This window comes from Anas platyrhynchos, chromosome 15 (genome assembly GCF_047663525.1).
Source record: "Anas platyrhynchos isolate ZD024472 breed Pekin duck chromosome 15, IASCAAS_PekinDuck_T2T, whole genome shotgun sequence".
NCBI classification, from domain to species: Eukaryota; Metazoa; Chordata; class Aves; order Anseriformes; family Anatidae; genus Anas; species Anas platyrhynchos.
The window spans coordinates 11494489-11510524 of NC_092601.1; the positions used below are offsets into that span (position 1 = coordinate 11494489).

The 16036-nt window shown below is 47.7% G+C and overlaps 1 protein-coding gene across 5 annotated transcripts in view; it reads right to left on the reverse strand.

Annotated features, from left to right (window-relative positions):
- SYT17 (synaptotagmin 17) overlaps positions 1-16036 on the reverse strand; it is a 45657-nt gene that overhangs the window by 16889 nt on the left and 12732 nt on the right. For all 5 annotated transcript variants that reach the window (XM_072024142.1, XM_027468960.3, XM_027468961.3 and 2 more), the window contains 2 exons: positions 6847-6967; positions 5881-6036 (listed from right to left, as the gene is read on the reverse strand). In XM_072024142.1, coding sequence (XP_071880243.1) covers positions 5881-6036; positions 6847-6967 — 277 coding nt within the window. The remainder of the gene's footprint in view (positions 1-5880; positions 6037-6846; positions 6968-16036) is intronic.

Genomic DNA, 16036 nt, shown 5'->3' on the forward strand with positions numbered 1-16036 from the left:
CAGCACAGAGAAAAAAATCATTTGATTCTTATTAAAGGAGACAATTTTTCCCCCATACATGTGTGCAAAAGACAGTGCCTGAATATATATATATATATTTTTTTTTTTTCATAAAAAGCAATAGGAGAAACAAGAGTTCATCATCTGAAGCAGCAAGTCAGAAATTAGATGTGTAATGACCCCAAACAGATTGGGTTTTCCTCCCTGCAAATGGGCACCTGAAGATGATGAAAGCATGACCTTCAGATGCCAACATACAGCCAGGCAAATCAAAATTCACATGTATTTCCAGAGAAGCCTGAGGCCATATCCATTATCTGCCTTCAACATGGTCAGCTAACATGGACATTTGGAAACCAAACTGATAATTAAAAAAATACCATTAAAATGACTTGATATGTCCCCGTCCCATTCTCAGGACTCTTAATAATCTCATGCAGTCCTAGCAAAAACCAAAAACATCACCCTGACTCCAAAGCTTACACTGTGAATCTGACCACTCATCCAGAATGAATCCTGGTTAGTTTTATTTCAAGCTACTTTGGGTAAACATGGCTTTGGGATCTGTAAGCCTTCAGTATAACGGTTTGCCTGTCTGCCTAGCTTTGGCTCGCCTGGAAGGTGTGCTGCTGATGAAGACCTTCAGCTTTGGCCCATCTCTCCAGGGTTTTCTGCCCAGTTAAACTTGCTCTCCCCTTCATCTTCACCAACAACTGTCCCAGAAATGCTGTCATGTAGATCAAGAGCACCCCAAACCATTTTCTACCATGCAAAACATACTCAGTAGGCAGTGTACAAAATCAAACAGGTTTGTACTAGATCATCTCCACCAGCCACAAGAGAGAAGGGCTACAGTTGTGAGCCTGTGCTCCCAAGAGTCTGTTTGTGCCTTTAGTGACTGCTTATTCCAGATCTTGATCGACCTGAAATATCCACCTCCAGCAAGAAGTCAGGATTTCAAGGAAGATCCCATTCTTCTTTTCTAATGCTGTAACGGCACAAAAGGAATGAATATGCTCCAACAGGCAGTATTTCCTCAAAAAGAAATCACGTTAGCCGAAGCAAACTGAACTACCCCAAACTAAACCATTATCAACATATCCTGACATGGATTTTTCTTCCTCTAAAAATTCGAACTTCATTAAACGGTCCTTAAATTTTCCGAAGGCCGAGAGAAAGGGAAAACGAGGCAGTAGAGGAACAAGGTATATTACTATTGAACAGCAATCTGTTATTTTAATTAAGCACTCTCTATTAACTGGAAGTTAATTAGAGCCGTGGGATAAAGCATCAGCGTGATCTTGTGGGCTGAAGACATGAATTGTAGCAGCACTTAGTGGTGTTGTCAGAGCCCCTGTGGTGTGTGGAAGCCCTTGAAACCATGGGTGTAGGTGTTCAATATCCCTCTGTTCAACAATTCCTTGGGAACTCAAAAAACAAACAAACAAAGCAAAAAAAGAAAAAGAAAACCAACTTGGTCCTAAATCATCATTAAAGCATACTGAACAGTGAAGAGACTCATAAAATCCTACAAATGGTTCAGAAGAGAAAGTGCCTGCAAGCTGTAAGTGATCTGAAGATGTTAACAAGTCACCAAGATGCGGTTTGCCCCGGAGCTCTGGTGATTTTTATTGGGCCATCTGGGCTTTGCTGCAACGCAAACAGCATTACCGCCGATTGTTATTAACAACGTTATAATCATTAACAAAATACCACAGTGCTCAGATTTCAGGTGTCATCTTACCTCCTGCCGTGCAGCCGGGGCTTTCGGAAGGTTAGGCTGGGATTTAGAGGACAGCCTGCCCAAGACCCATCAACAGGGAGAGCACACCCCTACACGCCAGCATCCAGCCCTGTGGAGCACAGGGCTCAAGGCACAGCCCCTCAAGCATCCTTTTCTGTGCTCTCAGAAATGCCCTCAGAGCATCACTGGAAGGCAGCAGCCAACAGCACTGGTGCTGGGCCCAAATTCCACGCCCCCCTCACCAAGGGACAGGGAATAATTAATGCCTTTGTTCACAGGTGTATGTGGCTAGGAGAACACGTTGTCCTTTAAAGCCCTGTCTGTCTGCAAGAGACAAATTCTGCCTGCACCCAAGCAGAAGATGGCCCATGGCAGGTGGTGACCACGCTGCCAAAAGCAGCACGTGGAACAAAGCACCACACCGAAACGTGCCTGCCTGTCACTGCCTGTAAACAGATGCTCATCACCCAGGCAAGGTGTTTGATGGAGTAAATTAAAAATCAAACATCCTCCCCTTGAAGTGTTGCCTCACTAATTGTCTTTTTTCTGTCGGGACATTAGACTTTGTTTGAATACCAATCATTTTCCTGGTTTTAGCCTCTTTTGGTGAGAAGCCGTGTACAGCTGACGTTCTGGTGGAGACAGCCTCCCCCGAGCTCATCCTACCTCATTTTAGGCACCAGGGAGGGATACCAAGGCAGTGACACCTCCAGCAAGCATCTGAGGTAGGCACAGAGGGGAAGGCAGACAGAAAACTTGAACAGGAGACCCTGCCCCAATGGAGAAGGAAGGAGAAGCACTTTGGTCTGTAAAGGCCAACAACCTCCAGTGTACAATGCCAATATGCCCAAGGCGGATGAGAGATCTAAGAACTGGTCCAGAATGCCCCAAACCTCACTAAGGCAGTTTGTGTGCCCCGACCTGGAGGCACGTACTGCCCATCTCCCACAGAGGCTGTACCTCAACCCCACAGTCAGTCCAAAGGACAGGACACCACAAGGAAAAGAGCATAGAAGTGGCTTTTAGAGAGCTGCCCATTTTCAGGGTTGGCATGCGCTGTCTTTGGGAAAGCCACAGGAAAAACATGCACAATTTGTTATTACAGTGCACTGAAAGCCAGACAGTCTACTCAAGACAAAAAAAAAAGCCACCACCATGGAAAAAATAATAATCATACTTTGTCTAGATAGCTCACCACTCTGCGGTGGAGCTACACAGAGGGAGGCAGGAGCCCCAGCTGATAGGGACTGGCACGACTCCACTGCCTTCAAATGAAGCCAAGCCAATGTAAAGACAGCTGCAGACTGGGTCCAAAATATGAAACCACAAAAAGGGCTCCTTTAAATTATTGAAGATATACTTGATTTCTGGCTCCCACAACAGCTTTTGCAGCCCTCTATCCATTCAAAGCATCATCAGCCACCCTTCAAGCAGGATTATTTTCCTTTTCAATTGGACTTTGACTCAACAGCAAATTTAATTAACTGACCTAATGGACTGGAGCTGTGGATTGAAAAAATAAATAAATAAAAAAAATCAGCTCCCACAAAACAAACAAAGAACCACCATTTCAGGAAACAAACAAACAAACAAACAAACAGAGTAAAAATGTGGCTTGTGCTCCTGCTTTTTAGAGATGCAAAATACCAACAAGACCTCAGCTGTGCTCCTCACGCTGTGAGGTCCAGAGAGCTCCTCCACTCTGGCAACCATTTGCTCTTCATTGTCTTGTAATGGAAGATCCCAAAGCCCTTTACCAGTTTCTCTAACGTGCCAAGAGCAGGCTAGTGGTAAATGCCACCTTCCCCATCCTGGGACTTTCATTTCACTAAAACCACAAAGAACCACCCATCAGTGCCGCAGTCCCTGCTGGTGACACATTTCCACCAGTGTCCAGAGACCGAATGTGGCTCTCAGCATTCACCGCCACTATGTCCCCAGGACCACCACATCCCTGTGATGCCACAGGTGTCTGCACAGGCTTCCTCATAGGTCCTCACAATGGGACAGGTCTCTGTTCCTCTGCTAACCAGACAGGAGGCTAACAGCAGACCAGCGAGCAGAAGACTACAAATAGCAGTGTGAGCGACACCTCTCTATTCTGGCACCCACAAACCCCTTGAGTGCCTGAGCTGATCTCTATACACTTGGCTTTTGGACTCTTCCCACAGGTACCTGCTAGCAGCTACTGCTGGAGACAGGACGGAGCTGCATGGAGCTTTGGTTTCTCCTGGAATGACAACGCAGGCTGATCTCAACTTGCTGTGTGACCTCGGGCAGTCTCTTTGCCTGATCCCTTCCCGTCTCATCCAGACGGCCATCTCCACGGTCACAACACCACTCACCTCCTGTCAGACAACAGAGTCCCGACTGCAGCAACGATGCCCACAGCTATGCCTTACACGCCTCATCCCTCAGCAGCCACAAGAACTTGGCCCCGCTGCTCCTCTGCACACTCCTCACCAGCTCTGGAGCTGCCATTGACATTTCTGGATTATTTATTGCAACTTTCAAAGCAAGCACCGCGTTACTTAACAGCGAAGTGCCACTTAAAAGGCATGCCATTGAAATCCGGCTGCATTACGTATGGTTATGAATCAACTAGCTTCCAAGTGACTTATTTTAAAATACATCCATTTGCACACAACAACAAAAAAGTAAAATAAATCAGGCATCCACGCATCAATGCCAACTTCATCAGCTGCTGTGAGGAGCAGTACATTCCACTCATCCTCCCTGATTGCGCAGAGCTGATACTGTTTGCCTTCTGTTGTTCTCTTAGAAAAAGGGGAAAACAAAGAAAAAAAGAATTTCACATCCATCACGTGAGCACCTGACAGAAGCTTCCCAGAACAAATTCATCACTGCACATGAAAGGTACAGTCAAGAACGATGTGCAAGCAAAGCAGTGATTAATTAGGCTTTTTGCTGAAGAAATTTTTGTACTTGAAGGGTAGGATTTAAATCGCTGATCAGCATCATTTCTGCTATGACACGTTTGGAAACAAGCTAATGGGTTGGAATTAGGCTCATGTGCAGGCTGTGACACCTGTATCTGCCACGTAAGAAATAAAATAAGAAAATACTTCAAAATATTTTCTTTCAGATGCAGATTCCTTTCTGTTCTTCAAAAAGACAGTGCAGTAATGGGTGGAAAGCTATGAAAAACAGAAGTAAGAAAAAAGGTTTGGGAAGCACAGGAACCCAGAGTGGCCAAAGGTGCAGGTATGTCCCCAGATCCACCACTTGGACCCAGGTCCTGGGCACCTGCAGTGAAGTTGCGCTGTGGGAGGAAAACCCACCACCTCCTGGGGGTCCCACATTTCCATGGAGCAGCAGAAAAGCCACCAGCCACAGTGGTCTCTACAGCAGTGCTGACTGGATGCCCACAATGTTGCCTCAGCTCTACCAGACCTACCCAGCTCCCAGCCTACAGCACATCCCCATGCTGTGCTACATTGGCTCTGAACAGCACACCCAACTGCCAGTTTCTACTGAACATTTTCATGCCTAGAGAACAAAAATAAGAGATTCAGAATCCATATAAAGTAATAATTCCTATCCAAGCCAAGCATCTCCAGCGCTGGCAGAGCTCTCGTGTGAGGTTAGCACCTGCGAGGTCTGGGGACCCCATCTGCAGTGCTCCTCCGGGCTTGCCCCCAGATCCCAGCCTCTCAAAAACAGACGTATGAACGAACTCACTAATGGAAGAGGTGATGTCAGTGTCAAACACCTGTACCTGCCTAATCTCCCAGGCAAAAGTTATCTTTGCCAATGCTTGGGCTTCAGGATTGCTCAGTGCTCCTCTCTCATTTGTCCAATTTTTGACTGTATGTCAAGTTGGCTACTGCCAAGAAGCATAATTAATGCACAAAACCATTCCCAGTGGCACCAATCAAATACAGAACAGACATGGTGCTTCTCCAGCAGCTCCAGCCTTCAGCTGGGAAAGGCTTTCACAGAGGACAGCATGCAGACTGAGCTTCCCTGGAAACTCCAGCGCTGGTCATCCCTTGCACAGCAGCTACCAGACAGGCACCATCCTGTGCGGGTTCCTCTGCATACCTGCAACTACTTCTTCTTTCACCTTGGAGACAACCAAGGCCACGCTAGACCAACAACAGCAGCACATTTACCTGTGAACACCAAGCTGGCATTTTCCAGTTCTTCTTGGGGAACCTTGAAGCTGAAGGACTCGTTGTAAAAGGGATCTATCGTCCCTCGCATGCAGGAGGTTTTCTTGGTTTTGGTTAACTTCAGTCCATGAACGAGCTGAATTTTCACAAAGGGATCTGACAAAAACATGAGAGAAAAAACACAGGCTGCAAGTTACTGGTTTTATAAGCCGATGCTCCTGGTTTGGGAAGGTTCAGCACAGCTGAGCATGTGGGAACAGGGCTGGACCACGCTGGAGAACAGTGCTGGGAAAGGAGCAGGACTCGTACCGCCACACAGTGGAGAGACAAAAGTCGGGCATCTGGCTTTAAAGTGCTCCCTGCTGAAACCACGCTGAGCACAATTAATGACAGCCTTGACTCAGACCAAATGCACTGCTCTTTCTGGAAAATGCCAATGTTCTGGCAGCAGCAGTGGCTGGGGCAGGGAGTATGGCAAAAACCCATCAGGACATGTGCGTGAAGCAATTACCAGCTCAGAAACAGCAGGGAACAACGCATGGACACTGTAAAAACCTAACATTGCCTCCAGAGTAGCTAGTTACCCTAAATAAAACCATTGCAATATTAACATTCATGCAGTGCTTGGCACCTGCAAAACAGAGCACAGCCTTAAACGGGCTGCCTTACAGCACAAAGCATCAGGGTAAACTGGGCTCCTGGTTTCTCGCTTCACTCTGGGTCAGAGATTTTGACTTTAAGCAAGATGAAGGTATTCATACTCTCTATTGTAGCTCAGGGTAAGTGTTCTGGACACTGGTTATTGCTAGCTATACATATAAAATGAGGATCTGTTGCCTTGAATTAATAGGAACCAAGCATCTGAACCCTCCTGGGTCCCCCCCAAATTGCAGCCTTGCTGCCGGTCTGCTTTAGAAGCACACAGAAGCTGTGCATGAGTAATGTGAGAAATACCCTGCCCTTTACCTGAACCTTGGCTCATGTCTGTCTGAAGAAGCTGTTTTGCTCTAATGATGTCCACGTTCAGTCTTCCTGCGCTGGGTAGGTAGTTTAGTGACAACAGCAGCTCCCCCAGCTCGACTTCATTCTACAGGGAAAAGGCAATGTGGAAATTCAGAACAAAGCTCTGAGGGGAAGGAAAGAGCAGGAAGATAAATTAAATAAAACCCATTTGCCTGAGTGCCTGAAAAACAAATTTTAGTCACACTCTAAGCCGCAACCAAGAACCATCTGGTGGTATCTTGTGCTGAGCAGAAACAAGAAACGACACTATCCCCAGATGAAGGTCTGTTCCTTTATCCTCTGACCACTCATCAGCTTTTCAGAAGACACTGCAAAGAGGACCCATAAGGAAGAAGGAATACAGGGTCAGTAGTTTCTACCCCCCTCCACTTTGAGTAGCTCCAGGGGGTTCTCATCAGCCTCACCTCCTGATTAATGCATACAACACGGACCCCATTGGAGAAGGTCTTCTCCCCCCTCCCCAGCCCCCATGGACCACCACCAGCCACCTGGGAGCTTCAGGTATGGCTCAGGCAGGAGATGGGTAACGCATCCCTGGGGCAAATAAATAAATAAATAAATCTGGAGAACTGAAAGCACTGCTCCTCAGACATGGCAGCACAGAACAACCTCTTCCCCTTAGCACGCCCTGGCTCAGAGATGCTGCTGTTCTCGGGTGCAAAATAAGCACAAGGAAGCAATGCTGGAGGTGCAGAGCACACCCACCTGCCCCAGCAGGGCACCGCTCCTTCAAACTCATCCCAGGTCCATGCAGGAGCCCAAAGCTAGCTCTGCATCCCCAGTGGCAGCACAGGTCAAAGCCCAGCCTAGACATGACGGCCACTGCCCACTCACAGGAGAAGAGGAGCTGCTGCGGTACTGCAGTCATAGCGAAAGGCTTAAATATCTTTAACGGTGCCCCAAATATTAGATTACAGAAATCACAAAGTGACTGGGTAGGCAATAAAGAAAAAAAAAGCTCTGAGACACAGCCACAACCTGAGCTGGCGCCAAGAACCAAATTCATCAGCGGACAGGTCAGCACACCCGGTGCCCATGCCAGGCAGAGCTGCGAACACGAGCACACCCAAATTCCCTCCAGGCCCCCAGGTCCTCGGCGTGGCACGGGGCTGCACCCGCTGCCTGGCAGGAGGGCAGCACACCAGCAGCTCCTGCTGCCCGCCGGCCATTCGGCTCCTCGCCCTACAAGCCCAGTGCTAAATCTGACGTCAGGTAATCACATTAAAAGTTCTCCCCCAGGCATTTTGTCTCCTCTGTTCCCGTTGACTACTCCCCGCAAAGCCGCAGGACGCGCTCAGCATGCAGGAGCAGGTGGCAGGCTGAGGAAGCCCTGCACCTCCATGCAATACAATACAATCTATTTTTATTTATTTATTTGCCTTCTAAGGAAAATATGGCAATAGGCTGCCTGATCCTAAGCCAAAACCACGTGCCCTACTCGCACACTTGACTGCCCCAGAGCCACGCCAGCAGCATCAACCCCAAACTGGCCATCCCGATGGCACCTCTGCACCCTTGCTACAGTCTCTCTCCCATGCTATGGAAAGCATCTGATTTCTTAACCCTAACCCTTTTTGTCACAGCAACTCTTGGGTCATATTACGTGGCAGGATGTGATTACACAGCACACGGACTCCTCTTCACCATGTGCTGCAAGCCTTTCTGCTGCTGCTGCAGTATTGCAGTATTTTTGCTTTTCCTGGAAGGCAACTTGCTTCCATCAGCCTTCATGAAGCCCCACATCACAGTTCTCTTCAAAATACGGTATTTTCAATTATTTCAATGAGTAAGACATTTCCCAACACCTGACCCAACACATTCGCAGTACTCACAATTCTTGCAAGGTCAAGCCACCCCAAAACAAAACGTTGTGCCCAACCATAGCACAAAGTAAGGATCTAGGAGAGCATCACATGCAAGGTAATTTAAATGACCAATTCTATCATCTTTGCTTTGACTTTCCCCCAAAATCTCTGACACATTTATCACTGAGAATGGTCCCCCAAGCAGGACCATGGTAGCAGACCTGGCCAGGAGCCCACAGCCAGAACAAAGCCGCCCCGATGCTGTCACTCGGGATGACATCTCCTTCCCCCTCCTGGATAACAAACCACAAGGGCTAATCTCAAAGTTCACACCTGGCTTGTAAAATCTATTACGAGCATGGTAACAGAACACTCAGCACCCACAGCACACAAACAGGACCCACCTGAGGTATCCCTCAACCTCACCTCATTTTTTTATAACACCAACAATGTTTTTAATGCATCCAGGCTTGTTTTCTGCTCGCATTCACTGCTGTGCTGGGCTCCATGCAGACTTTAATTCCTAGAAATTCAGGTACATTTAGACAGCACAAATTAGGAAACTAATTAGTGATGCTATTACCAGCTGGGAAGAGACAGTCAAACAGTTTAGCCTGTAAATATCAAACTCCTGACACAGCCAGGAGGCAGGCTGACACTGGGCAGGAAGGTAGGACTTTTCAGATCACCTCAAACTTAGAGTGCTGGAAATCCACAGTAAAATTTGGGGTAATTACTTCCAGACCCATCCATGGGGGAACCTGTGGACCTTAACCAAGACGTGCAGGAAGTAAGAAGCTGCTCGGCCAAAGGAGAGGCTGCAGGAAGGGGTCTCCCTGGGAGGCGAGGGGAGGCTCAGCAGGGACACACAGGTCTCGCCCGAGGGTCTGCGCCAATGGGAGCAAAATTGCTCCATTTTTCACGCCCACAAAAATCAGGCTGGGTTTCCCTGCAGCCACGCCAAGTTTGTTCAAAGAGCTCCTGCAATGTAAGCACCATAGTGCTGCCCAACATGAGACCTTGCTGGGGAAAGGTAAAGCTAAATCCCTGATTTTCAGCAGGACCCAACCTACCAGGGATATCAGCAGCTCCACAAGAACCTTTTTGACTGTTTGGGCATAAATTTGAGTGAGGAGAGATATAAAATGCTTTATTTTGTAAGCATGATCCACCAAAGTCACAAAACTATAACTGGCTTTAATGAGTCTCAGCTCAGGCTTAAATTCCCAAATCCCAGTAGAGCCTTCTGTCTCTTGCTGCTTTTCAAGTGTGTCCAGATTTTGCTAATTATCTTAGGGGAGGTAAGGTACAAGCCAGCCCAGAAAGACCATGGCAGGATGAGTGTGCTCAAAAACAAAGCAGCCCCATGGCAAGGCGGAACAACAAAAGTGTTCCCAGTGATAACAAAAGGTGCTTTCAGAAGGAAACCCAGCTCCCCGAATAGCTTACAGTATGAGTGACTCAGGCCTATAAAAGCACTTAACTCGAGCAGTGAACTGCCTCTGATCCTATAAACACATTATTTCTACTTTAGCTGCAATGATCTAGGAAACACATCTCAAATCCTGCCACAGTGGCCAAGGGGACACCAAGCACTCAGGAAAACATCCATGGATGGTAGCTACCATGCGTTTCTCCCCAGAACATCAGACGAGCACCTCCACCCCATGATGCCCAACCACGCTCAACAGCCTTCCCCTGCTGTTTGGCCACTTGTTGTTTGCAGTCGTCAAAAAGCAACAGGCAAGGACCCAACTGGGTGCTCCAAGAAGCCCCAGACCCAACGTGCACCTCCTCAGGTTTTTGCTCCCTGCTCTTTCCCCAGCAAGCCCACAGCAGGTGTGCCCTTGCTGACGTGACAGCCTCACTAATAACGCACATTGATGGCACGCTCTGTGTCGGACAGGGAAATGGGGATGTAGGCAGAGGAGCTGTTAATGGACTCGGTGCTCAGCAGGCAGAACAGACACAACTGGGGAGCTTCTGGAGTTCACCATACGGTGGACAAAAAAGACCCTTCTCATTACGGGACAGACAGGAGACCCAGCTCAGGGATGGATGCAGAGGTCCCATGTGGCTGGTGGGGCCCGCAGGGCTGGCCAGGGTGCTCCTCCAGCACACGGACCTGCTGAGCTTGGGCATCCACACTGCGCTGCCGTAACCACAGCCCCCTGTGGCCACCATGCTGTTTATATGTATTTTTATCAGCAAGAACAACATCAAGACATGTCTTCCCAGAGAGACTCCAGGCACAGCAGCACAGCTGTTGTTCTGTGGCACACCAAAGCCTCCCCAAATCTCACCCCCGTGTTTTGGCTGAGCACAGAAGAGAAGGATGCGAGCTTAAGCACAAGACGTGTCACCGGCACATTGGTCATGGCAGGGGACGGAAGCTTCTGAATTTTCCTTTCCCTCCATCTTTGCATCGGAAAACTGAAACGCTGCTGGCTTTGCCTATGTGAACACAAGATGTTCACAGAACACAATGTGCAGAGGTGCCCCTCAGGCACGGCTGCGCAAAGGCATGGTTGAGTTACCATTATTATGCTGATGACGTGCTGATTTGTGCCGAGATCCCAGATGACCCTGGGAAAGCAATTTCCTGTTTGATTAGGTGCCTAAGTGACACAAGCCTAGATGTCTGAGACTCTCCTGATGCTCTCATTTACATTTCACTCCTGGCTGTTCCCCTCCACAGCCTATTTCACAGCCAGCCTTGGGCTCGCCTTGATCCAGAACCTTCTGCCCTTACTACTTGGGATGAACCAAACACACAAAGGATATATTTTTTTTCCTCTTCTGTCCTCTCTGAAACACAACAAAGCTGTCCCAAGGGAAAGAGAGTTTTTAATTAATGCCACTTGCACATCTTGTTTGGATCTGGGCAATTCCTTACTCGCAGCCCCCCTGAGCTGTTCGTTTCGTACTGCTACAACACCAGCAAAATCCTGCAGCTAAAAACTCTCCTCAGTTCCCGACGGGAACCAGAGCACATTACATCAGCACAGACATCTATGCAACGCTCCTAATGAAGTTTCAGATTGATTTTCCTCCTCAAGGTTATCTGTGATGATACCTCCAGGCACAGCAGAAAACTGATGGCTTAGAACAGTTTGCTCTAACAGGCTCTCTACAGCATCCCGTGACACACAGCGATCATTTCTGGAAGGCTGGGCTATTAAGGACCAGAACCTGAAATACATACACACACATATATACACATATAGATAGATAGATAGATACACACACACACACCTCAATGGAGAAGAACATTACCTATGTAACAGAGGCTGAGTAGATACATGATGAAGAGAGTCACAAAATCCTTTCTAAAGTCTTTGCAAATTCACATGGCCACAAGGAAACCATTTATTCCCACCCACCCTCCCAAGAGATACTGCCCATCTCGAGGTTCTCTGATATTTTTGAGTTTTCTGGCAACAGGACAAAAGCAGCTGACAAACAGCGTGTTCACAGGAGCCGTGGCACAAGTCCTGCTTCTACAAACACACACCTTGGGGTAAGGGAGGTTAGCAGGCTTTTGCTCTCTGCATGGCACCTGCAGCGATGCTGTGGCTGGAGCAGTTCCCCCAGCTCTGCCTCTTTGCCAGACCCACCAACATCCTCTATAATGACACCAGCGAGGAGAAGCAGCTTCTCATTTTCACCTCACATGGGGAGGCAGTGCGAGGGGAACTGCCACGGGGCAGGGACGAGTACCTGGAGGAAGGACTGTTTCTGATCCGGGTCCCTAGGCTGTACGAGTCAAACAGCCCTGACGTTTCAGCCACAAAGCAAGGATCCATCTGGGAACCTGAAACAGGAGCAGAACGGCCACCTGCCACTTGTTCCCACCAGCAACTGCAAGAGGAGGTATCTCTGATTTGCCTCTCTCATGAAAAAGCCTCCAGGCACGAGATGGAAGGCTTCCTCCAGAGAGCACCAGCACCTCCTCTGGGCTCCTCCTCAACAAAATAATTCCTGCAGTATCGCAGTCCTCTGCAGAAAGGGCAAGGAGTGAACGACACACGGGTGAAGGGAGGAGGTGGCTGAGGTGACAGCTGGAAGCAGAAGAGACAGATAAGGGCAAAAAGAGAAAATGTTCAGAAAGAAAAACTTCCCAGTGCTGGAGCTTTAAAGACTGAAAAAAGGGAGGAAACCAACCAGCCAAAAAACACAGCTCGATTTTTTTTCCCAGGAAAAAAAACTACAGAAAAGATACAACGAAAAACGGAAAAAGCCCTGACAATGCTCACTTCCATATTTGATTTCCTCCAACTCTGTTTTACCAGGATGGAGCCCCCTTCCACACCAACACACACGAGGCTGAACCAAATGCTGTGCCAAGGCTCTCTAAACAAAGTCTCCGGACACCTTTCAATTTGTCCTATGCCTGTATGAGAGATGTGTGCTGGCAGGTTTTTTTAATAATACCCCGTGCTACCAAGCACAAATCATAACATGTTCCCAAGGATGGCTCCTTCTCAGACTGCAGTGGACAAGCCCAGGAGTGTTGGTGCCAGGAACAAACCCAGTGCAGGCACAACTGCAGGGCTCCAAGCAGCGTGCCAGGGCCACCTGCCTGCACGCCACAATTCAAGGTAATGTGCAAAAGAACTGCCCCAAAGTGAATCATTACCTGAATTTCAAATTCCCTTCTTGCTTTTCCTTCCCAGGCAAGGCATGGTAAGAACAACAGTACAATGCCTGCCGTAGGCTTATCCCTGAGATGGGAATCAAAAACTGTAGAGCCCTGCCACAGGAGAGCTATTTGTGCAGCACATGCTGTTTTGAATGGACAAAGATGACAGCTCCTTAAAAGACTGTCACTCTACTGCTCTCATAGTATGAAGTTAAAAAAGCAAGTCCAATACTTATCCCCTCTATTATAGAAATGGCTTAATTTGAGGGGAGAAGGAATCTTTGTGCTATTTTCCCCAACTACGACCACGCAAGTTTTTTTCTTTTGCAGAATGATCTCCAAGCTCTCATTACTGCTGGTCTAAAACGTTTATTCCTGCCTACTCAAATCTGCCAAAAGAGAAATGAATCATATGTCAATAAAACTTGGGGTCCTGAACATGTGTTTTGGAATTAATCTTAACAGAGAAATGTGTGAATCTGAGCACAGCCACGGCAAGGGCTGCCAACTTCATTCATGGTAATTAAGCAAAGCCACACACATTTAAGGGGATATTTAAGGAGCGCAGAGCGTTCCTATGGGGACTGGACTCAGTGCTCCTCCATGAGCAGCTACTGCACTTTAGAAACACTCTAATTATCCTAGAGAAGGAAAAAAAAAAGTCATCCAGAACTACTAGGGATAACGAATTTGGCAGTACCTGCACTGACATTTCCTACAAGGAGTCAGACCTTCTGCATATTTGTTGGCCTTGATCATATACTGGGCAGCAGCTCACCTGTGCCTCCGCTTTGAACACAATCCCACCAAATTCTGTACACACTTTCCAAACAAAAAAACGTGCTTCTGTACAGGCACAGTCTTTCACCTGATGTTTAGCATTGTGTTATCTCCTTGCCCTGGTTCCTCCAGAGGACTGATCGCCCATATTCAGCTTCTCTGCTGACTCAACAGGCTCCTGGTATAACAACTGTATGCATCCTGGTACAATGAGCAGCCTGGTTCATCCGACTGGCTAGACCCAAGGTAACTTTCAGGCTGTCTGTTAACAAGCAGCTCTGTGAGGGGGTAACGGAGATGTTCTGGCACCAAACACACCATGCCTGTGCCCACCCGGGAGCTGCACACCCCCAACGCACAGCTTGCAGGAGCTTATCCCAGTACAACCCCAGTGTTACTGTGGAGTTACTGCTGCAGGAGCAGGACCATGCCTCAGTGCACTGCTGGCACCCATTCATGGTCCTGTGCTGAGGTACAGCCCCACCTCTGGGCTTGATGGGGCTCACAGTGAGGGTGGGACCAGGGCTCAGCACCTGTCCTATCAGCACGTACCTTGGCAATGGTTTCCAGGTAGCAAAGCAGATGGTTATCTTAGCTGAGCCCATTTAGGATGCTTTCCCTGCTCTTCTGCAAACCCTGTCCTGTCCCGCCCCACCAGGATGAATCAAAACCCTTCTCCTCAGCTCCTGCCGCCTTGATTCACTTCCCTCCATCTCACCACGCTTCAGTCTATAAATGCCAGCTAGAAAAAAAGAAAAACCACCACATATTTTCTGTCTTCCATCTTTACATTTCTTATCTACGCCAGTCTATCTTTCTCTCCCTCTGTGGCTGGTTTTACAAGCACCTGTTGCAGAGCTTTCTTCCATGCGGGCTCCATCACTGGTGGCGGAGCTGCTGCCAGCTGCTGCTCAGCCTTGCAGCCCCAGGCAAGCCAGCCCAGCCTGGAAAGTTTTCATCACCTAATCATCAGGGCAGCACCACGGCAGCTCTGTCTGGCTCTCAGGAAGCCCATGATAACTTCTGGAAAATAAAGTACCAGCACTGGTGGGTTGTTCTGTCCCAGTCTATCCTGATCTCACTAGACAGAATGCACTTGGGCAGCCCCAGGTTCAACCAACATGAAGTGAATAAAGGCTGCTCCACAACCAACCAAGCAAAACAAAGAGAAGTATTAAAAAGAAAAAAAGTCAGCATGTCAAATCTATCATATCAAAGGCAGAATCTTTCAATTGGCAAACAAAAATTACAAATTTCTAGCCTAAGCATTACTGCTATTGAAAGGCATTAAAATGCAGATTTTCAAAGTAATAAGCTTTATTGTTTTACTGCTTCCAAGATTTATTTTAACCCTTTGATCAATGCTTTTATCTTTAATCTGCACAAGCAGAAAATGAACCTTAGTCAATGAGCTTTAAAACCTTATCAGTGAGAAAACATGGAAAAATGATACAAAACATCCTCGCTGGATGTCCTGGTACAAGCACTGCTATTCTCTTTGCAGTCTGCCAGTTAGCTAGTGCCCAGCCAGAAAGAACAAGGAAATATGAGAAGACACTTAACTAAAGCCACAAAACAAGGCACTTATCTGACTGAGATGCAAAGGATTTTTTGGTTAAATTAAGATTTGACTTGATCTGCTTGCTATCTTATGGAAAAAGTCTTGTAAGGTTAAGCCTGCCCATTCACAGGGAGTTTTCTTTTTCTCGTTAATTTTATAAAAATCAAAATGCCAATTCCTGCATAAATAATTTAGCTGAAATCCTGCTGGAGCAGCCAGTACTGCTGAAAGCAGCAGCAGCTTTTCAGTGAAACTTTGGAGAGGCCGGAGGAAGGGCTGGCTCCAGGCCAGGCACGTGAAGGCTGAGATGGTCTTGGCGAACCAAGGTAGGCATTAGCTGTGCGG